This window comes from Anser cygnoides, chromosome 1 (genome assembly GCF_040182565.1).
Source record: "Anser cygnoides isolate HZ-2024a breed goose chromosome 1, Taihu_goose_T2T_genome, whole genome shotgun sequence".
Taxonomy (NCBI): Eukaryota; Metazoa; Chordata; class Aves; order Anseriformes; family Anatidae; genus Anser; species Anser cygnoides.
Genome location: NC_089873.1, coordinates 194,282,538 through 194,306,417, shown reverse-complemented (window position 1 = coordinate 194,306,417; position 23,880 = coordinate 194,282,538). Strand labels below are relative to the sequence as shown.

General features: G+C 43.2%; 1 protein-coding gene across 20 annotated transcripts in view; it reads left to right on the top strand.

Moving 5' to 3' along the window:
• Positions 1-4,182: 4,182 nt before the first annotated feature.
• The window catches only part of ZC3H12C (zinc finger CCCH-type containing 12C), a 50,446-nt gene continuing 30,748 nt past the window's right edge, over positions 4,183-23,880 (top strand). The window contains exons 1-5 of one of the 20 annotated variants that reach the window (XM_066989813.1): positions 7,636-8,314; positions 11,379-11,697; positions 12,669-13,094; positions 14,205-19,275; positions 20,021-20,118. In XM_066989813.1, the coding sequence (XP_066845914.1) occupies positions 20,110-20,118 (9 nt within the window). In that variant the 5' untranslated portion in view covers positions 7,636-8,314; positions 11,379-11,697; positions 12,669-13,094; positions 14,205-19,275; positions 20,021-20,109. The other 19 variants (XM_066989809.1, XM_066989810.1, XM_066989812.1 and 16 more) reach the window with 19 other exon arrangements.

Genomic DNA, 23,880 nt, shown 5'->3' with positions numbered 1-23,880 from the left:
ATAATGCAGGCCACGCTTGTCTGCATCCACAGATGTATGAGGCAGCCTTTTTTTCTTTCTTTTTTAACTAAAAAAAAAAATGCTGACTCGTCAAAGGCAGATTTCTGCCTCCTGATTATCCTTTTGATCACCTCCCAGTCTCACTGTCTCCCACAGTGCTGTAAGGCTGCAGGAGCACAGCCCTGGACAAGTCGAAGTGTTTCAGAGCCTTTCCCAGTAAACAGGCTAATAAACATTAAAGGATGAACGTTTGCGCTGGGACACAGGTCTTAGCCCAGCCCCGTATCTTTCTCTGGCAGCAGCCAGCTGATGAAGTCCTCTGCCAAGCACAAGAACCAAACAAACATAAAAAGCTCCAGCAGGGAGCTTATGGCTCAGTGCTGTCTTAGGGACTTGCTGAAACAGAGCTCTCTGCTCCTCGGTTTTCAATAGCTCTAGAGGGATTTTTATTCCATGAATGACTCTGCTTGTTTTTGGAAAACATTGGTAGTTTCAGGGAATTTCTCCTTCTGTTACTCTGAAACTTGACATCTGACAATTTCATCTGATGCTCCCTAATTCCTATATGAAGAGGGACAACAAATAGTTACGCTCTATTGATGTTTTTCATGCCATCCATGGTTCACAGGTCTCTCTCATACCCTCACCTGGCTGTGTGTCCTGTGCAGACTGAAGAGTGCCTGTTGCCTCATGGAGAAGCTGCTCCACATCCCTGACCATCTGCATCACTTTCCCCTGCTTCTACTGTGTCTCTTTTGAGATACAGAGGTGAGAACTGCTTGGAGCATCCAAAACCCTGGAGCACCATACACGTGTACAGTGGCATAATGATGCTTTCTGGTTTTTATTCTTTTTTAATACCGATTTCTTTCAGCCACTGTTGAACACTGACGTGTTCATTATAACCCCAATGTCCTTTGCCTCACATGAGGTCAATAGTTCTTCCTCACTGGATTTTAGTTTTTATGACCTCAAAAAAAAAAGATCATGGAATTTTTTCCCCTTTATCCCCTGCTTCTTTTTCCACATTGCTACAAATACGGTGGTCAGCAGAGGTGCAAGTACACAGACCTGTGCAGGTAAAAGAAATGGGCAATACATATTCTGTGCAGAAAAGCACACTTTTAATCTTTAGCAGGAAATAAGTACAGAAAGAAAATCTCCGTTCTTTGAAAGGATAAAATGGCCATCCAATTTTCCAAAGTTATCTTTAATGGGAAAAAATGTAGGTTTAATCTCTTAATGGACATTGTCTTTAAAAGCTCCATAAGTGATGTATTCAGCGTTGGCATTTACCACAATAGCATTTTTATTCCAGGGTGCCCAAAATGTGCCTGGGTCTACACTCGCAGACATGCTAATTTAAGGCTGTAGCAGCAAAAGTTTGTAGAAGCAAGTAATATCTACTTAGACTAGATAGCCTGGTCAGAAAATAGCAAACCTATCATGCATGCTCTCTGTTGATCAGATCTAACAAGTAAACAAATGGTCATTGTTCTTGGTATAAGCTATTTATGTTAAATTGAAATGTGTAAGTGGGTATTAAACTACATTTTTAAATTGTAATTCAGTTTTAATTTAAAATTTAAAAGAAAATGCTACCTAGAAAACAAGTAACACATCACGGTTTCCATTAAAAACTCCTATGAGCTCCTGGCAGAGAAAATAGGGGAATTTAGGAGTGTGTGCATGAGCTAGGTTTGGAATACCAATAACATTTTACAAATGGAGTGATTCTATCTAGTATATGTCCAAAGAACATCAGATTTATGTTAACATTATGTAGGGTTTATGTTGAACGTGTTTGAATAGACTGAAACAGTCATCTAAATAATTTTTATTGCATGTTTGACTCACATGAAATTATCAGTTACCTCAGCAGCTAACTGCTGTACAAGTCACCAACCCGTGTCTCTCGCGGGCTGCCAAGAAAATGAGAAAAGCTTGGGTCTTTGACTATACTCAAGAGAAAAATGGGACAAAACATTTTTTTGCCCTCCAATGGGCACAGGAATGACTGCGGATCCTACTTGAAAAGAAAACAGAATGTACAATGGGACTGGATAAATGAACGGTGATTAATGAGGAGCCTCAGAGTATGTGTAATCACAGAAAAATACCTCTGCGATGGACTTGGATTAGTCACCTAATCCATCCTCCAATTCCAATGCCAGATCAATAGTACTTACTACTTGTCCAGCACATCCTTAAAGACATCCAGTAATGGAGACACTACTACACCCTCCATAACATAAAGCTGTGCCTCACTAATGTTACCATTAAAAAAGCTTTTCCTCCGTGATGCAATTTAGATCCATTACATCTTACTCTACCTACCCAAGAATAGATTATTCCCTTCCTCTTTGCAACGGCATGTACTTAAAAGTACATGACGACCCTTAGCATGTCTTTCCCCTGCCCTCTTTTATTTAGTCCAACAGCTCCAGCTCCTTTCGTCTTCCTGACCCTCTGCTTGTTCTTGTTGCCACCTGCACTGTCTCCTGTTGGCTCCCATCCTTCCTGGGCTATGGTGCACAAAACCAACTCTTCTGCTGATATCCTACCAATACTGCAAAGACCATGGATCGCGTCCTGCACATACATCTTCCTGGGATGTTTACTATTTTTCCCACAAAAGCACATTGCTGATTCATGTTAAACTTATGGCTTACAGTAGACTCCAGATTTATTTCTGAATGGTTACTTTTTCACCAGTTGTTCTTCTTCCTGAGTTTGTGCAATTTTTAATACCTGCCTAAGTTAAGCAGCTTGCTTTTGTCCTCCCCACAAGTTATGCCTTGTTTTTTAGACCAGTTTTGTATTTCTCAAGACGCTACCCCCCTCCTCCAGTATGTCTGCAATTCCTCCCAGAACTGAACAGAACCGAATCTAGATTCCTAGAGGATCTTATGTGGTGCATCCATTTTGACACAAACCCTTGACATATACTCTGTAGGTATGGTTATCTAACTTTTTCAGCCCCAGTTCCATAGCAGCTCTGCACAGACCCCGTTTCCCTAGCTTTCTATGAGCATACCAAGGTACAGTATCAAACAACGTGACATTACATCTTTGCATGACTCAGTTGCTGTGGTAACATAAATTAACAAAATGTACATTGTCGTAGCAGCTTTGTCATAGCAAGTATGTAGGCTTTTCTACGCAAATCATGGCAGAAGCAGCACAAGGATCTGAGATGAAAAAGTAACTGGACAAAACGTGGTGGCTGAAAAGGGAAAATAATGACAGTGGGAGGCTAAAGCAAGAGCTGACGAATCATCTAGATGTTTTAAGGATGCCTGTTTGGAACCAGGGACCACAATTGTGTTTTAGTGAAGAAAAAAAAAAGGAAAGGATGAGGGTCTACTTGCAAAAGGTACTCAAAATATTGAAGCAGGTGGCCAGCGGGAAATAGACTTACCATTTAGGATCTTAAAGTAAAGCAGCAGTTATAAAATAAAGGCAACAAGCACTAACAATCGCTCTGTTGAAATCCATTATCTGCTCTGGCACATCTGATGAGAACAAGCCGGATCAAGAGAGTTTTGAGCAAGGACTAACTGAAAGAAGTGGACTGGTGTGGAGGAAGGCGCTTAACACAGGTTTCCCAGGACAAGAGGGTGAGTAGGTTCACTTACAGGGCAGCTTGTTGGACAACTGCAGGAATAAAAGAGGCATTTTCTGTCCAACAGGCAGAAAATATTCAAGTCATGGAAAAAAGCTGTAGCTAGTATGGGGAGAGCAGACATGGCAGAATAAATGCACAGCACATTTGAGAAAGTAAACAAACTTTGAAAATATTAATATGCACTTTTTAATTTAAAAAAAAAAAAGGCAGCTGTGATGCAAAGTTGCTAAAGCCAACCTGACTTAACAGAGATTCATAAAGAAGGCAAGGGAAATTAGAGTTAACATGTACAGGAAGACAGATGGTTTCAGAGAAAATGTACTGTTTATAAACTTATCTGATTCTGTATTGTTACATTATAGTGATGTAAGTACAGATTCTGGAAATGAAGGAGATTCTGGTTCCAGCACGGGGCAGCGGGTCCTGTTTTCCCTCTTCTTTTTTAAGCACTGATTATGCTCACGAGTGCACTGTCAGTTATTAATAACAACTTTTTCCTCCGTTTACGTACCAGGAAAGGGTTGTGCAACATGTGAAAGTCCCAGACGAGCTACTGAAGTCCTGAGTTTCAGCAAAACCTGAAAAACAGTGGTGTGGGAAGAACAGTGAACATATAATGGGGAAGCAAACTCAGAGTGAGAAGAGAGGCATCGGAAGTTCTGGAGGCGTATGAATTCCCAGCACCTGACTGTCCTACCAAGAGGAAGACTTTTAACTCCTACAACGTTCCCTTCCAGGTACTGCTGCTATATTTGGGGTTTGCGATCATGGGACAGAAAAATCTTGGATTCCGACTCCCACACTTCTATTTTAATTTGGAAGCAACTTGCTACTTAAGTCAATAGAGGGGAAATGGGATTTTGCCAATAAGCAACCCAGTGACATCAAGCAGCTCATTTCATTTAAACTCACGTTTGAGCAAACTTAACTCACGCTTACAATGAGCACATTTTAATCAGTTACAAAGGTACTGGAGGTTTACATAATCTGAAACAGGAGATGAGGTCAAAAAGATCTTTTAGACAAACTCACTGGGAACTAGAGTTCACTAAGGAAAAAAGTTAATGTGAAACTCTCTTGTGACTTTAAGTAGTTTCAAAATCAATTCCAGTCTCTCTCTCTTCTTCTGATAATTGCGAATCATTTTCTTCAGTGCCGCAGTGCTTTTAACTGACTCATACACTCCTCAATCACCAGCAAAGCCTTCCATAATAAGCAGCAAAGTGGAACTGCAAGTGTCTAATTCTTTAGTCTTGCTTTCACTAATTTCCTCTTCTAAATTAATATTCTTAGTTGCATTTGGACACCACTCTGACATTTCTGAAACAGCATCAGCATGTCTGGGACTAAGGGTACAAGCATTGTTTTTTTTTTAGTAGAGGTCTCAAACTCTGCACAGCCAAGGAGTAAACCACAGATAGCCTCTTGCACCGAGCCGAATCTTCCAAATCATGCTCAAGCAAACTGGGGATGAGATACACTGAGAAACTGAGCAAATCTTGTGCTGAATAGTAGAATAGACAAAATCATGTCATCCTGCTTATAGACTCTGTCAGCTCTATGAGGGAAGCTTTATTGAAATATATATAGGAAAGTGACACGGCTCTGTTTCTCTAGAATGTTCTAAGTAAATCTATCACATTTTATTGGAAAAATGAAACCTGCAGAACGGCATTTCAGGCTGATATTTCTGCATAGGATTTATTACATGCAAAATTCAGAAATGTAGCCCATTTTCTGCTGGGTGCCCGAAGAATTCTTTACAAACTTCAGTAGTAGGATATGAGTAGGCATTGGAATGGGCTGCCCAGGGAAGTGGTTGAGTCACCATCCCTGGAGGTCTTTAAAAGACGTTTAGATGTAGAGCTTAGCGATATGGTTTAGTGTAGGACTTGTTAGTGTTAGGTCAGGGGTTGGACTCGGTGATCTTGGAGGTCTCTTCCAACCTAGACGATTCTGTGATTCTGTGAGTGACTATCGATTACATACACACTTTGCGCCTGTGAGTAGCGATGGCTTTATGTCATATCGTGTATACGCTCAGTCAGCTAGCAAGCCACAACCGCAACATCATCGCTTCATTCATATCTTCTAACCACCTTCCTGGCGCGCAGCCACGTCTGCACGAACACAGAAGGCACCGTAGGCTGGTGCGAGGTAGATGGATTACTTCATCTCCACACAAGTAACAGCGGGGTGGGAGGAAACACCCCCTATTTAGAACATGGGACGGAAACTGAGCTTTGTACCAACTCTGCCACAGACTCCGTTTGCGGTCCTTGCCAAAGAGCTCTTCCGTCTCTGCTCCTCCACCTGTAAAGCCAAGGACAGTGAGGTACGAGGAGACTCCGGTCGCAAAGCTCTGTCTGTCAGCACCTCGCCGATGGCAGCCGGGCGGGCCTGGAGGACCACACGCCCAGGCCGCGCCGCTGCCACGGCCGGGGGGGTTCAGCACGGAGCCCCCCCTCCAGCACTGGGGTAACGTGTGGGTGCCTCGGGGGCGGCACCATGGCACCCACCGCCGGCCTCGCCCGGTCCCTCACCGGCAGGTGCCGCCCGGCAGGAGGAGGAGGAGGAGAAGGAGGAGGAGGAGGAAGAGGAAGAGGCGGCGGCTGGGCTCGGGGGCCAGGCGGGCTGAGGCCATGAGGCGGGCGGTGGCGGTGGGCGAGGTGGCGGCGACCTTGGCGGGGCGGGCCGGCCTCCGCCCCGCATGGCGGCCAGGTGGGTGCCGGGGGGACGGGGGGGCGGTGGCGGCCATGGCGGCAGCGGCGGCCCCGGGGCCGCCCATTGCTGGGGCCGGGCCGGCGTGCGGGTAAACACGGCCCTGCCCCCGGCGCCTCCCTGAGGTCGCACGGGCGGCAGAGGACGAGGAGGAGGAGGAGGAGGAGGAGGAGCAGCTCGGTGGAGGTAGGAGACGGCGCCGTCCCTCGGCCCCGGGGCCCCGCGCTGCCGGCCCGGGGGTCCCGGGGTGCCCCTGCCCCGCTCGGCGGGCGCTCGGAGCCCCGGAGGGAATTAGAAAGTTGGATCGGGTCCTCTGCTCGCCCCGCCGTTCCCCTTTTTTATTGTTATTTTTAATAAGTCAGGGCGGCGGGGGGCTTCACTCCGCGCTTGTGGGCTGTGCAGGACGTGTAGCCACCCCCGTGGTAGGCAGCCACCTCTGAGAGCACCGCCTGAATCATTTCCAGGTCCAGCCGAGCCTTTCCAGGTGCAGTTTCTCTTTAGAAAAAAAAAAATAATAATTTCCATTCACCTGTGTGTTTTGGACTTCATTCTGCAGACGGGTATGAGTAACGTCGGGCATGTACAGTTGCATTTGTGGCACCGTGACGTTATTTTACAATGCCCTCCGGCAAGGAAACTCGGCTGCTGTGTTTGTGCAGCACCCACAGCAGCCGGTCCCGTCTGGCAGTCCTGTGCCTGGCCACGGCTTGGTGGTTGTGGTAAGGCCAGGTAGCCCACGTTAGATATTGTTGCTGAAAGTTGGCTTCAGCCAGTCAAGCCATCCCGCTAAACGTTGGGTCTCGCTTCTCCACCAGGAGAAGCGTTAAAGTGCTGTGTCCTGTCCTCTTGGTCTGTGTTTGCAAAGTGGAGCTGTAGTTCGTAATTGGGAATCTTCGTGTTACACAATTAATAATGTGCTTCAGAAAGTGCTGGGTGTACATTTGATCTGGAAAGAAAATAAACCGTTCATGTCTGGGTTTGCAAAGTGCCGGGATGCTGCCTCTTCCACTGTCTCGTTGCCACCTGGCATGTGCCCATAGAGCAATCCAATGAGCTTACTATAACCCTCTTCTGGGACAGAATTAGATAAATCTTAACAAACTTTTTTTTTTTTTTTTTCTGTATGAGGATGCTCTGAGATGAGATTCCACCTCAACAAAGTGTAAAGTAGTGAGCAGATCAAAATTCAAGCATGCTGTCGTTTTGAAGAGAATTTGTTATCTCAGTGCAAAACAAGTTCACAGCTATTTTAGTATGCTTACATTACTTTTACAGGTAAATGTGCTTCCTCTTCCTTCTCCCTTCCCCTTCTTTTTCATTAATTAGAATGATTAGTGTTGAGAAATCAAAAACTTTTTTTTTCTAGTGGAGATAGTTGAACCAATTAAAGGTATCTCATCCCCCTACAAACCTTGCTGTGTTTATGGTTTCAGTCCAATGTGCCCATTTCACTGTTACTACTAAACTAGACATCTATAGGACAGCAGTTACTCAGTGGTCTTACAATAAACATTACCATTTTTGATCCTTTTAGAAAAACAGTTATAATTTATGAGGTCCTGGTAGATAGAACTTCCCAAAAAAATTTTAGGCATCTCCAATTCGAGAAGCTTTAAAGAAATGTGGTCTTCTGATATAAATGCAAAGAAAAGTGGAGTTTATTTAAGGTATGCAATTTAAAAGCAAGCCCTATACATTCAACCAGACAGAGCATGAAGGATTATCTAGACTTGACTCATCTGTGTATATTGTGCATTTTAGGCTGAACACTGAGCTGAGTAACAGTCCACTGGAGTGATTTCACTGCTCGCTTTTCTGGATTGTACCAAGTGTTTAAAATGTTATTGGTATTCCAGAGCTGTTTATTTCTTTGAAGAAAACTAGGCTAGCAGTTGATGAGACTTGAAAAGACTGGAGACTCAGTTCAGTATTTGATGAAACCATTTGCTGTTTAATTTTACATAGGTAAGTGAAAAACCTTACAAGATTTTCTTCACTGACATCTTACATATCCTACATGCAGCTGAAAATACTCCTTAAGCAAGCTGAAACAGGACAATTCAAAGTCAACTTGAAGTGAAATGAGGAACTTGCTTGGCTCAGGTCGGTTTTTGTTGTATTCAGAAATGGCTACAGATTAAAAAAAAAAAAAAGGAAAAAAACCTCAGTGCTTGGTAGAAAGGGCACATGTCATTTAGGTTAATTTCTTACGTTAATAAAGTCACAATCTTGTTCAGTATTTTCTGCATCAGCTCTGTAACTTCTGGCTTGAACGAATACTTTGGAAAAAATCATAATAGTAAAAAAAAATCTACCCCCTTCGGTACTTCAAGTCTGTAGATTTTTCACTGCTTATGCTTTTTTTTAATTATAACAGATCCTAATCTGAATTTTCTAGCCTCAGCTACTAACCATGGATCTCACCCTGTATTTTAATTAATTCTTAAAAGCTGAGCTACCTGAAAAAGAATGACAGTAGTAAAAGGGGTGGGGGTAGAGAGTTACAGTAATCAAAGGGAAGGTTGGAAATGGGATATGTAAGGTTATGGCGTAAAATTTACCTTTTTCCTGTTCTGTAAATATTATTCTGCTGCTTTTGCTGTTCGGTGAAGCAGTGTCCCACATGTAGCTAGGAAGTAGTGGATGGGGTGGGTTTTTTTGTTGTTGTTATTCAGGAGATATTTCCTTGTTCACTCATTTCCGTAGTGTTTGTTGCCATGGCAGCTGCCCAGTGGCCTTATTAGTGATGAAGGTGGTTACACTTCTTTTTTCGTGTCTTGTGATACTGGAAACTATATCTGAGGTACCAGAAGAAACAGATGTTGTACATAGACCGTAGTGAGCTGTTTCTGTGAAAAGACTGAAATGTTTCAGTCCTTGGACTGAAGTTATTGTATAGTTATGTGTTATATTTCTTACTGTGTACTGCGTAGTTATGTTTAAAATGCCTCCCACCTTCAAGCATGCTAAATATTTACAGTGAATGTACTACCACTGCCATATGTTTGAAGTGAGTAACCCATTAGCTGAACAAGCCTCTTTTTTTTTATGCTTGAAAGAATTGACACTTACTGCTTTTTAGTTACTAATTTGTATGTTGAAAGTAGTGTATAAGAAGAGCAGAGGTAAGATGGTGTAACAAGAAGTGGAGTCATTTTTCTTACCCCCCTGCTCATTTCCAGTTAGCACGCAGATAGAAAATCAATTGTAATCTGCTCATAATTGCCTTCCTGCTAGAGTTATGAGGCATCTCTCAAATTTTCCTTCTCTTCCCCCTCCTCCTTTTCTCCTTTTATTTTTTTTCCCCTCTCTCCATGTTTTTCCTCTACGTATCTTGTGGAATAGGCAGCTCTGCAGGGTTAGAGGGGGAAAATACCGTATGGATGTTTTCTCCCTTAAAGCTCTGCATCTTTAAGTACTGTTATATAGCATCTTGAGGCTCTGTCAAAAAGCATGTTCTGTGACATGTTGCTTATTGATGAGCAGAAACTGATGAAGGTTTTCATAACCTTGGGGCTTTCTGCTTAGATGAACTAGGCATTTCCCTTTTTTACCTGCTTTGGGATTGATTACTTCAGGCTGTATCACATTTCTTGTGTAAAAAGGCTGAACTTGCACTACCAAAACTTCAAACTGTATTTTGCCTAGCATAAAGAGCTGGACTTGACACTTGACACTTTGCCACTCTGCAAGGATATTGTGCTCCCCGGTTAAGGAGTTGTTTTAGCTTTTTGGTAAACTCCAGCTCTATTCATTCTTGTATCACAGCTGCAGAATGAGAATGTTTCGAAAGACTACTTGAATTTTCAGACTTGTGCATCTGTAGTCCCAACTGGAAAGGTCCAGACAAGAACCTTTCTGAAGTTTGCCACAGGGAGAAAAGCAGCTCACCCTCTGCAACTGCAGGATTCCTTCTGCCAGGCTCACCGCACAGTCACGCTCCAGACTACCTCTCCTGAGTGCCTGGCTGTGTTGGGGTTGTTTTTTCTTGATTTATGATTCCAGTGTACCACTTGAAGATTTCACATTCGTCAGCTTCCTCCCTGGGAGGAGAGGTGTCTGTTTATGTATACATGTAGGTAGATACAGATGAAGAACAAAATGCTAGACCATCCCCAGGGTCTGTTGTCCTTTAAATGTAGAAACATCATACATGCTCAGGAAATACAGTTCCCAATACCGTTGTTTTAACCCAAAGTGATTTGGGTCTGAGTTCTTTCATGATAGATACGCATAAAACTTCAGCAAGATTGTACAAACTAAAAATGCATTCTCATAAAATAGTTTTATTGAGCCTGGATAGAGAGAAAAGTAAAGCTATGCTCAGAAGGAGGGATTTTACTTCTCTGGAAGATGGTGTTTTGAGAAAAGCAGGGAAAAGCGAGGAAGATACAAAGCAAGACATGAAGTGGTTGGGAGTGAAGGAGAATTTAGTGGTCATTAGTAATCCTCCCAGAGGAAGAAATACAGCAATTTCTTTTGGTATGAAAGGAATGTCTTAGGAGGTGGTTGAAAGTTGCAGAGTGGTGCCAAAGATTGGGGAAGTTAGTGAAGCTGGAGGTGTTCAACAGCACATGTGACACAAGTTTCTGCAAATACCTGAAAAGCAGTCTGCTTGCTGCAAGCAGCTAAAGCTCCGAGGCTGGCAAGAGTCTGAAATCCTTGAGTGCTTTAGTAATTGACGAAAACTGTCATGATAGCTCCTAAAAGACCATTTCTGTGAGCCATCCTCCCATAAGAGCTATAAAAAGTGATGTGTTAAGTTGAGAAATCAATGAATCAGTTCTCGAGGCAAAATGCCGTGAAACTTTGAAATTTTGCGATGAGTTGAAAATTACTGCTCTGCTGTCACTTAGTCCTTTTATCTTAGGACTAATTAAATTTGGTGGTTTTGGCTAAGACTGGCTGGAGAAGGGACAGATTGCAATTCTGTTAATAGAAACTACTTTTCTAGCTTCCTTTTGTTCTGCAAGCTTCTGTTTATACAAGTAGCTGGTATCTATAAACCCTTGTCTCTCTGCTTTCCTAGTTGCTGTTACGTTTGGTGCCCTGTCTCTGACAGGGCTCTCGAATCCTTCATCATCTGTGAAGTTACTTGAACCACTGAGTTACCTACTCCTTCCTGCGCAGAGCATCGAAGCATAGCCTCATCCTCGGTGAGAGACGTTTCCCTGGTAAAGTGCCACCAGCGCTTTCACGGAGATCTCCACTTTATCGAAGTGGAGGGTCTGAGAGCTCACAGACTGCAGCCACATCCCCTAAAGGCCCTCCCAGCTCAAAATGCTCAACCGAGTTAAAAAAAAAAACCTGAGATAATTTCTCCGTCAGCCGTAATTCCAATACATAAGGTTTGTCTTGCCAGATGCACCTCTGGAAATGGTTTCTTCTGGCTGGGGAAGGGCTGTGATTTACAAATGCCCAGGGCAGTGCACCTGGGTTCGTGAGTCTCTATAGCAGCTGCTCTGGGATTGTTGCTGCTACCCTTGCTGGGCTGCCAGCCGAGCTGCGTGTTGGTCCTGCTGCTGTAAGATTAAAATCAGAGTTTTCTGCTTCAGCTGTTGTTTCCCCAGCCACTTGATCAGTTGTCTGTTAATAGCTTTTTATGGTAGCCATCGCTTGGAAACTAACATCTGATATCGTGTGTGCATTGGCAGAGCTTTCATCTGGTTCCAGCAAGAGGCTGTGTGGCTCATGAGTGTGGTGCCCGGTAGCTGCAGCTTGATCTTAATTCCAAAACTCATTCAAAGTTAGGCTGTTTCTTCTGAACTCTGCCTTCTTCTCTGAGGGGGCCATCCCTTGTGTTAGGAGTGGAACTTGGTAAGCTTCCCTTGCCTGATAACTTATGAGACATTAAACTGTAGTTCCTCATGGAAATCGAGCGTGTGTTTGCACTGTGGAGTTAGGCAGCCAGCCTTTTTCCACGACTCAGAATAATTGCACTTTGGCTTTGTTAGTCCCGTGTGTGGCCTCTCCATAAGGTTCTGTTCAGCGTTTGGTGATGGGCCTCCATCGGATTTGTTTCATAAAGCTGGCAGCTCCAAGGTTTCGTGAGGCCGTTGTAGCGGTCTGTAGCTCACGTGGAACTGCATGAAACACCAGCCTCTGGAGTTTTTGATTCCATCAAGGCGGTGCAGATGCGCAGAGGTGGCTCTGGCTTCGTTTCTCTGCTGATGAGAACACGTTGCTAGGGTTCAGAGGGTAGCATGTTACAAATCGGTTACCGTTTGACATGTACAAGAAGGGCCTCAGGTAAGCAAACTCATTCACAAGAGAACAAGTGTCATCATCTTAATGTGATCTTTCTGCCCTCTATGTGCAGAAAGCGGTTTGAATTGCTCGTGTGCAGCTTGGACGCACTCATCGGTGTGCCTGGGGGAGCACTGGAAGCAGATGCCTCCAGCAGGCATTGTGAGTAGAGTTTAGTTCATCTGCTGACGTGGAAGGCTTTTGTGGAAAGTGAAGCCTCACCGCCTGATAAGCACAAGATGATGTTGCAGAAATAGGTAATAAGGCCAAGCGTGCTGCAATAGCAAGAGTGCAGCCAGCAGATGCGCAGGGTGATTGTTCGCCTCTTTTTGGCACTCAGGATGTTGCCCTTGGAGCACCGTGCCCAGGTTTGGTCTCTGAAGGACAGGAGACATGGACTTGCTGAAGCAAATCCAGAGGGCGGCTCCAAGCATGTGCAGGGGGCTGAAGTACATCACGCATGAGGAGAGGCTGGGAAACCCAAATTTGTTTGGCCTTGGTAAGAGAAGTTTCAGGGGAATCTTATGGCTCTCTTCAGGTATATAACCTGAGGGTGTAGAGAAGACAGAAATGCTCCATGTAGAGGTATGGACCACAAGGACAGCAGCCAGCAGTCACAAGTCACAGTGAAGAAATTCTCACTGGCCATAAAGAAAAATGTTCTCCACGTGAAGGTATTTAAACGCTGGGGCAGGCACTTAGGGAGGCTGTGGGATCTGCAGTCTTGGAAATTGACTGGAAGCTTGACTGGAAAAGGTGCCGAGCGACCTGCTGTAGCTGCCCTTGCTTTGAGTTTCGTGGGATTTGTTGAACTAGTTGGCCTCTGGAGATCCCTTCCAAACTAAATTATTTAATTCTAAATGCAGCATCACTCAGTGTATGAAGGTGGAACTCAGGAAAGGAAAATGTGAGCTCGGGGAGCCAAAAAGAATCAAAATGTATTAACTTTAATGGAGGACTATGTACAGGTATTCATTCACAGGACAAAAATCTGATTTGCATTCCAACTTTAAAAATAAAATGATAAAGTGGGGACTAAACATAGAGGAAATCTGGTCTGCAATGTTCATTTCTAATTTAAAAGTTGCAACCTTCTGAGCTTAGAACGAAATGAATCTGCAACTTTGAAGACCTACAAAGGTTATTTAAAATCACTACCAGATGGTTTGTCTCTTCTTGATATATTAGGTTATTAAACAAAAGTGGCCAAACTGTTTTATTAATATGTAAAATTAGGATTTTAAAGGCTGGTGCGCATAGCTTAGTGTGTGGACTTCCCGGTGGGTTCTCCTGGGTTTTGGGATACAGCAATCTGAAGAAAACCCGTACCTAGATGACAGGTAATCAAATCGACCTCTGGGTAGCTATTTTCTCGTTATTTATTTTTGAGCTTGGATTTGCAGCTACAGTAACCTACTTACTATATGATCTGGCTATTGTTACTATTTGTCAGTGCTATTAAAAGATTCCCCAGAAAGCAGGAAAGAATTATATACTGTGTGTGTCTCAGCAAACTGCATTTGCTGTCTCTTTCTTAATTCTTTACTTTAAAAATCTGAGTAAAAATTTGAACCTTAACATATTTTTTTTGGCTTTTTCATCCCTGTAGAGAGTGAATTGTAAAGTTGAAAGTCTTGCAGAAAATCTGCTGCTGGCAGCTCTCTCGGAGAAGGCTCCAGTCCAAAATGACAACTGCAGCAGTGTGGTACAGGCACAGGAATTGTCTCTCAAATAAGCATAGCCCTGTGAAGCCATTTAGGGCTACACAGAGTCCAACCAACACCTTGAACTCTGTCCAGGAACCCTGGAGATTAAGGAGCTCTGTTGCCAGCAGCATGACCTGAAACACAACCTGCCTGTGTCGCTAGACAGTTTGAGAAGCCTATTTTCCTCCGACACTCCTTTCAAACTCTTAATAATAGCATGGCACAGATAAAAGATGTTAGGTTGACTAGTGAAGTCTCTTAAATTTGTATTTAAATGAAGACAATACTTTTTTTTTTTCCACTTAACCATGTTAGTTTTGTTAGCGGATTTTCTTCTGACAGAACAAATTTGAATAAAAGTACTTTGCTAAGCATGACGGCGTACACTTTGTACAGTTGTAGGCATTGTCTGGCCGCCCAATATTGTCACAAGGAAAGTTAATTAGACAGTTCAGATTTTCATGTTCAGAAAGCACCCAGACACCGTGACTCATTCTGGAAGTGGGAAGAGATCAAATCCAACGTGTATCGCCGGAAACTCCTTTTTTGTCTCTAGAGCGATTTGTATGTCAGTGTCTCTGCCTCGATTCATGAGGAAATAAATAAAAATAAGGAAGGAATGAAACAATGTCCTCTGGCAGTGATCTTAAACTAATTGTCGTCATCTAGTTTGTGGCGGAAATCTGCATGTTCCGCGCTGCCCTGGTGTTGATGAGAGCAGTTGATCAGCAGCCACCCTTGTGCACGATGGGCTTTCGACATCGTGGTTTGCAATCAGAAGGAAAAACTTAGTAGTAGAGCTGGAAGGCGCAGGTTGGAAGCTGCTTCTCTTGGTTTTCTTTAGCAAGCTGTATAAAAATAGGATAGACCCGTAAGTGGCTACAGACTGGAATTTGATAACCACCGGCAGGTGATTTTTCTGTCTTTTTTTTTTTTTTTAAGGATTTTTAATCTGGGTAATTTTCTTAATAACAACATATTGTAGGCTCTTGCATCACCAAAAAGAGCAGAAATAAATATAAGATACTAGATTACAGTGCATTTCTAAAGAAAGCTTCTGAACTTACCCTCAGTGCTAGTGGCAGCTGTTGTATTTTTCCATGATATTTGCATTTTTAAGGGGGGGGGGGAATTCTCTCCCTCGGGAGACTGTAACTGAGGGAACGATCCTGAAAGAAGGTCTACAGGGTTGGTGGGTCTCGCTCAGGGTTGTATCTCAACAGGGAGTGAAAGTATCTTCTTCTACAGACGTAGACATAGTTTCAAAATCAAACCTTGAGTGACCTCGAGTGGGAATGGTGAAATTTCATTTACATCCTGTAAAAAAGAACATTTTCCTGTTACAGTTTGGATTGCTCTTGTGTGTCTATTTCCCCAAAACACCAAGAATTTCTGGTCACCTGACTTACTCTTCTTGGAAGCAGGACTTCTGTGGCTATGTCCTCTGTGTGTGCGTGCACTGGTTTATTTGTGCAGGTGTGGTCGTGTAATTTGGTTGTTTGTGCCTGGTTTTAACCATGCTTCAGTCGGAGCATCTGCTTAAACATGGGAAAACCCTCGTGCTAGCTGCGTGCCTTTGCTGCAGAGAAGGCAAATGGTATTCTGGGCTGTATCAGGCAAAGTTGAACCAGCAGATCAAGGGACAGGATCCTTCCCTCTCAGCACTGGTGGGGCCACACCTGGAGTGCTGGGTCCAGTTCTGGGCTCCCCAGTACCAGAGGGACCTGGGCATACTGGAGAGAGCCCAAGGCAGGGCCACCAGGATGATGAAGGCACTGGGAGCATCTGTGCTGTGAGGAGAGGCTGGGAGAGCTGGGGCTGCTCAGCCTGGAGAAGAGGAGGCTCAGGGGGATCTCATCCGTGTCCCTCAATCCCTGAAGGGAGGGTGCAGAGAGGCCGGAGCCAGGCTCTGCTCAGCGGTGCCCAGTGCCAGGACAGGAGGCCATGGGCACAGCCGGGCACCCAGGAGGCTCCCTCTGAGCACCAGGCAGCACTTCTGTGCTGGGCGGGTGACGGAGCCCTGGCACAGGCTGCCCAGAGAGGCTGTGGGGTCTCCTCCTTGGGGATCTCCAAAAGCCTCCTGGACGTGGTCCTGGGCAGCCTGCTCTGGGTGTCCCTGCTTGGGCAGGGGTGGCACCAGGGGCCTCCAGAGGTCCAACCTCAACCTGTGATGCTGTGATTCCTTGGAAGAAGCACTGGTTATGGATCCATGCCTGCAATGGATATCTGAAGTTGTGCGGCTGAGGCAACTACCTTTCCATTATCTTCTTAGTTGTGTGGTGTTTTGATTGTTTGTTTCCTTTGTCACATCATCAAAATTATTCACTGTCAGAATGAAGCTCTTGGCCCAAGAAAACGTGCTTCATTTCAGGAGTTGCTCGGTGTGATGCTGAAGGGTGACTGCAGTGTTTCTGCTCTGTGCTTTCTGCACAGTTGGCTGATGGAGCTCGATCCCGTCGGCCTCCTTAAGTAGGCAGGCTGTAGCTGGGGGCAGCTGCATGTGGGCACCATGTCATCTCATGGCAAAGAGCCTGTGGTCACGGCCTTTGTCTACCCACAGATGAGGAAAGACTGCAGCTGTTCATATGCATGGTCAGCAAAGAAATAATTGCTACTTCTGGAAAAGAAAAAGCTGAAGTTTTTCCTCTCCTCTTTAAAACATATTAGAGGATGTGATGAATTGAGCAACAGCTTGCTCAAGTCTTGTATGCTGTCAATACCGGTGATCTAATAGGCTTATACTGGGAACTTGTTGACCTCTTTTAAGGTGATGGCCTGGTGGAAAGTGCATCTCTACCTTGTTAAACTTTAAGGATAACTACAGGCACCTTTAGTTGTCTTTCCAAAATTGAAGTAACTCTTTGCCGCTCCGCTTTTTGCGTTTGGAAGTGGTTTTATATATCTTCCTATGGAGAAATCACATTTCACTTTCAAATGCAATTGATACTTTAAAAATATTTTTTTGAAGGGTAGCTATTTTCTCTAGAAAGAGGATTACTCATCTTTATCATAACATCAGTTGTGTTTCTGAATTCTAGGGAGTTTTTACTGGTCGGTTAGTTCTCTCCTCTGCGTGGCTGTAAGAGTGGCGGTGGTTTTTTGTTTGTTTGTTTTGTGACCACATGTGGATAGAGTCTAGAGTGCCACTTAACCATTTCTCCAAACTAAGCGTACTTCTCTCAAAGTGCTGAGCTTGAGATACTTGGCATCACTCAAGATACTGACTGGTGAAGAGGAATTTCTGCTGTATTTCATAGCATCATACCATAGGATGGCTCGGGTTGGTAGGGACCTTACAGACCATCCAGTTCCAGCCCCCTCCCATGGGCAGGGATGCCACCCACTAGATCAGGTTGCCCAGGGCCTCGTCCAGCCTGGTCTTGAACGCCTGTTTCCACCTCATCATTTGGAATATAAGCTTTTCCCTTGTAGCTCCCAAGTACAATAGTCAATGTAGGATATTTTGCAATGTGAGCTTTGTCTTAGTATACAACCTTTGTCTCTCTTTCGTAAATGCAGTGTTATGTGCTTGATTTAACTTGTACAGTCTATTCTTGTGAATACATCGGTTATTACTGGAGACTTAGCATAAAGTTCTACAATAAAAGATAATGAAATGCTTTAGTAGGCAGATCATCTAATTGCTGCAACCGTAGCCCTGGAGTTACAGAATGACCACTCTGTATGCTTGCATACAATCATTTCTTCTTTTAAAGGCTTTGTCTTCATGCTTGAAATGACAAGGGTTGTTTGAAAGTAGAAGACGACTTTTAACTTTTTTCTTTTTTGTCCCCCAGTTTCCATTATAGTAGTACTTCCCAAATACTGCTGGCCTAGGCAGTCCAGATTTTCCAGCTGCTCCAGCTCTGTCTCTGTGGTCCCTCAGACCCTCCCAGGTGTGCATTTCGGACCTGGCTGTGCAGCAGTGACCAGGAGGGGACACTTTGCTTCCCACCCCTTGCCCAGCTGAGGGGCTTACCCCAGGCTGCACCCCTACAGCATCCTACACCTGGCTCTGTGCTCTCCTCAAGTCTCTTCCTGCCTCTGAGTCCGAGTTAACCCACCACCTCCAGCCAGTTCACAATTTTGGGCTAGCCTGCTGCTCAGTCAAGTGGTGTTAGAGACCCGATGAGCGCTGTATGCAGTGTGGGATCTGTGGGAGCCACGAGAAGTAGGTGTTTGGAGCTTCCCCATCTTGAAAGGTCAGAAGTTTGAAGAACTGCCATATGCTGTATTTTGGTGACGGGGTTTAACTTCGTGACTCTTTGTATTTTAAATGAGGTAATAGGAGGTTGGTGAGCTAGTCAAGTTATTGGATTTGCAGGTTTTAGCAAAGAAGTAGAGCCCTCTTTGTTAATTTGCACTGTGTACTTTCGAGTGATTCTATTGTAGCCCGTCACAGATGTGACAGGAGACCCACATTGTTTCTTACTGAGGTTTCTTTGTTGACCTCCTCAATCCCAGTAGGAAGCCTAGTGTACTGGTTAAAACCTTAATATGAATGCTTTGCTGTCATTGCAAACATGATTTAATAGGATGATCTGACATTTTGTAAACCTTCGACAGCACAACTTCTTTCAGGGGCGAGCTGAGAAAATTCTTCAAGTACAGGCAGCTGTTTTACGTAACTGACATCATGCAAAAAATGTTTTCTTAATTCATGCAACTGCAGCTTGTTAGAATACTTTATGCAAATGAAACAATATAACACAAGTCTTGAGATTGTTCTGAGTTTAGTCACAGTCAGGGCTGCAGCGTGGCGTTAGCATGAAGATTTATCAGCAGCCGACGTTCAGACCTGGTGCCCAGAAGACACGCAGTTGCAGTATGGAAAGTTGCTTTGTAGTGTAGGGTTTTTGTTTGTTTCGTGTGTTGTTTTTTTTGTTTGTTATTGTACTTATTGTTACTGCAGAAGACATTGAGGGGACCCATCTTAGCAAGTAAACTTGCAGAACTTACACCCTTCTTTTTAAGGTAGGTTTTCAAGCCAGATCATATTGTGTCCTAATTGTGTGTGTGCAGCCATAAGTACACCGTTTATGTGCTGGGAAGTTCTCAGTTTGTATGTAAATGGTATCTTTCTTGCCCTCTGCCAGAACAGGCCTTTCTGGTATCACGGAAGAAGTGCCTGGCTCTAATCAGGGAGATACTAAACTAATGACTAGCCAAGTGATCCTGCTTGCTTTTAAGGGCAGTTCTTGGGCATAGGGGAACTGGACTGGCTTCTTATTTTGTCTACAGAAGTTTTAACATGCTTAACGTTATCCAATACCGGCAACTGAGGTAGTCTAAATACCACAGCAGGGACTGATTAGCTTTTTCAGATCACTGCTTTTATTCGCTGTTTGCAAAGAGGCTTAATCCAGTGCTGGAGATCAGGCTTCCCACTGTGCTCGTGGGTAGCTTTCCCTCAGTCTTTGTGTTCACGGTGGCAGAAATTAGTGAGGAGTCTCCTCCTGCCGCCGACTCAAAAGCCCCAAAATAGTGGTGCTAGCTGTTGTTCTCGGGAGTGTTTAGTGGACAGTGCAGAGGAACTAAACTTGGGGGTCCTGATCTTCGGTTTTGTATCTGGACGTATGGTAAAGTCATCAGGTAGTAGCGTGATGGCGTGTGGTTTCGTTTACAGTCTTGAATCACTAATATCCACGTAAAGCTCTGGGAAATCACCCAGAGAGGTCTAACAAACCTATTCACATTCGTTACTTCTTCTAAATCACAGCTGAAGTTTCCCAGCAGGTCGCCTGTCTTCCCAGGCAGACGAGAACAGCTGACCCTGTGGTTTTCAGTAGTGCTTTCAGCCACGTGCAGATGCTGAAGGTCAGTAAATTCGCTTTTCTAGCAGTCATTCAGGTGAATATTTGCAAACATAGAATCTCCTCAGGGCTGTGTGCTTCTCTGCACTGAGCTGTCTGTGTTAAAGTTACCAGCTGTGGCAGCTTCTTATTTGAAAGGCCGTATGACTCTGCTTTTTTTAATCAGACATCAAACTTTGCTGCTGTTATAGGGCCTGTTGTATTGGAAATGTTGGTAAGTGCAGGGAGCAGGACTGGAGTTTGGGTTTGGGTATCTGTGTGGCTTACCTCAATCAAAATAAAAACAAGAGAAGCTGGCTATTGCCTAGCTCCTGACTTTTGTTCAAATATTTCATCACTGCAAAGAAGCAGGAAGATCTTGACATCTAGAACAGGCATGTGAAATAACAGGGAGAGAAGTTCTGTTACAAACAAATAGGAGTGGTGCCAGAACAAAAGGGTGCTTCTTGTTGCCTTTCTATCAAGTGCCCTAATGTTTCACTGCCATTGCATAAAAATATGCATTATTGCGCGTATAAATATTATGTGAGTTTAGTTTAATCAGTTTTGCCTTCTGCTGAAACTGAAATATACCCACAAGTACTGTTATAACTGTGTATAAATGCAAATTTATTACACTTATTGACTGATGCACAAAAGTGTCAGGAAATTCAGAAAGCGGTTTCTGAATACATTTCAGTGCTTAGTGTGGGCCCCTTTCATACCTCCTTGCACAATGTACCGATATGATTAATTTTGCTAACAAGAGAAGGGGAACGCACATAGCTACTGATGGATTTATTTCTCTTCAAAATTTTTCCAAAAAAAGAACTTTTAGTTTCTGTGATAGAAGAGATTATATTCCTCAGGAGTGATTTTTTTCATAGGAACTCACAACTTTTACTACTTAAAAAATAATTCCTTTCTTTGTTTCATGAATTAGAAACAATGAGGAGAAGCCGAAGTCTGCCCAAGCCAGGTGTTTCTTGTTGGCAGCCTGCTCCCTAATGACTCTGGCTCTCATACAGCAGCTGCCTGCTAGTCTCTTTTGTATGGCCTATTGTTGCTGCATACCCCTCGTTAATACACATGCTGCCCGGGGCAGACCCTGCGAATGACATCAACTTGCTTATCTTAGAAACCTCCAAACCTGATGCAGGGTGGGGAGGTTGCCTTGCATCTGCCTGGCCAACTAATTGTGAGCTCTGCGGGTTGTGATTGGCTCCTCTTCCGCTCAGTAATAGGTTAAGCAAAGACATTGCGGGTCCATCTGTTCATCCATTCATTGTTCTGCTTGCTTGCCTGAAGTCTGCAGCTGAAATCGTGTTAAGGAGTTGCTTCTGGAACAGCTACAAGAAACCAATGTCTGTGTGTTTTCCAGCGAACGTAAGTATACGGGCTTCTCTCTGCAGAAATGGGACGCTTCACCTTTCTGATGTTCCGGCAGGTCAGTTTGTGCTCTGACAACGTAGCTAGCGTATGCGTCAGCTGAGGTTTGCACACTCTGGGTATCTCTTTAAAAAAAAAAAAAATCTATCTGAAGACTAAGTATATTAAAGAGTCATCTTCTAGCTCAGTGCGTTCTATTAAGGAACTTTTAAAAGCACTAGAAACAGTGCATTTCCAAGAACCTGAAAATGGTAGGCAGTAGCCATCAGTAGAACAAATTTTCTTCTAGCCCCTTGAGGAGAAGGGAAGGTTTCAACCTTGAGTTATGGGTATTGACATTCTTTTTGCAAGTAGGCTATTGCTTATTTTAATTTCTGAGAGGTAGAAAACGCTTTTAGAAGAAGAAAGAAAACTTTTACTTTGTACCATACAATGGGTAAGTTTTTCTGTTTGTGAAAATAGGAAGAGCTCCATTGTGGGCTGTGCAGAGATACTGTATTGTGAGAGCATTAGGATATTCTCAGGTGGAAACGTGTTCCATTCAAAGCTTTTGTGCTCTGAAAGCTATTCAGAAGTGTGTCGGATCTAGCATAGTTATTTTTATAAAGTTTCTAATCTGTTTTGTTTTATGTTTTGAGTTCAGATGTTAGACTGAAGAACAAGCGCTATATACTCCATGAGCCTGTGTTCCAAGGATCCTGTAAAGAAAAAAAAAAAACAAAACAAAACAAAAAAAAAACCAAAGACCTTCATATATGAGTTGGGAGGGAAAGAGAGCATATAAAAGGGTTAAAAAGAGGTTTGCATTTCTACCACATGCCCTATTGTGTGAACATATGCATGAGTCTATTGAAAGTTTTCAGAAGATGGGCAGGCCACCAGTTGCTGGTCTCCTGCAGTTCCAGTAGACATCTGTTGCCCCAGAGCATTAACCAATCTGTTCAATGGGACATCCTTCCTTTGTTGGATAGAATGATGCAGACAACAGCACTCGCTGAAATACAATGGTAATTAAATACATAGAAACTACAGCAGTAGGTATTTATTACATATTCATTATTTTATTTGCATTGTTGCAGTATCTTTACGATTTGAGTAACATACATTCATTTTTTCTTATCAGCTATGCACTTCTTTGTGACAAGTGATTACAGTGTTTCAACAAACTGTGATTTCAATATTTCCCATTTTCTTTTTAGAAGATTTAGAAAAAAAAACTTCCTGCGTGAAAACAAGATGATCTATTTCACTGTAGAATGTATCTTCAGAAACTCTTGAATTCTTTTGAGAATACACAATTTCTGGTACTTTGCCACAAGACATGCCATTTGCTCCTTGTTGTTTTCCTCCATGAACAAAATTTGCATTAAACTACTTCTCGTATGTTCAATTGTAAGTGGATAATATTCAGAATATGCATTAAAAGATTAGATGATCTCTTTGCCCACATTCCTCTGAGAAATAGAAATATTCTGTGAATTAATGAGTTGATTGTTGTTAACAGTTAGTGGAGAATAGTGGATGAAAATGGAAAAGAAAAAGGAATGCAGTTCTACGATGTAGTAGCACAGTGCTCATCCAACATACTACGTTTATACTTCATAAGTGACTCAATAATACAATATTTTGGGCCTTTATCAGTGAACCCAGTATGAGATGCTCTAGTTTCAAACAGGCTGTAGTTTGTTCTTAAAAGTTGTGTTGCTGTAAGTATAATGAAATTGATAACCCCCAATTTGGACAATTTTTTTTTTCTTTACACATAAAAGCAAGTTATGTTACTCAGCTGTGAGCATAACCAAAAGTTGCAGACTTTTCTTGACAAGATTTTTTTGATTTTTTTTTTTTTTTGCTTGTTTGGCACTCAGTCAAGTCAGAACTCATAGTGGATGTTTTTGTTATCTATATGGCATTGTATCAGCAAGCATACTTCAAAACCTTATGTGCATAATGAGAGTTCTGTGTAAATAAAGAATGTAAGGAGTTCTTCATATCTGATGTTACTCCTTGAATAAATGCCACCTTTTCTGTTTTTTGTGGTTTTTTTTTTTGACCTTCGTTGTCCTATATCTAGGTACACTAGTGTTTGAATGAATTTGAATTCCAAATAAATAGATTCTGGCATAGTGCTCCTCACTAACCAGGTCAAGATAAAATAAATCAACTCCAGCAGCACTTAACAGTGACGTCTGATTTTCGCGGTTCTAACCAAGGGCTCTTGTAAGGGACATCAGCTTGGGAGCTCCCAAGTCCAGCATTTCTAAGAGATGCTGCTGACCACAAATACAGTGTGCAAAGTTCACAGATGTTGCAAAAATTGGTCTGAAAACAAGTACAGTTTGCATGCAGGGTATAGGCCAAATGCCAGGAATAGCATACTGCTTATTAAGCACAGCTA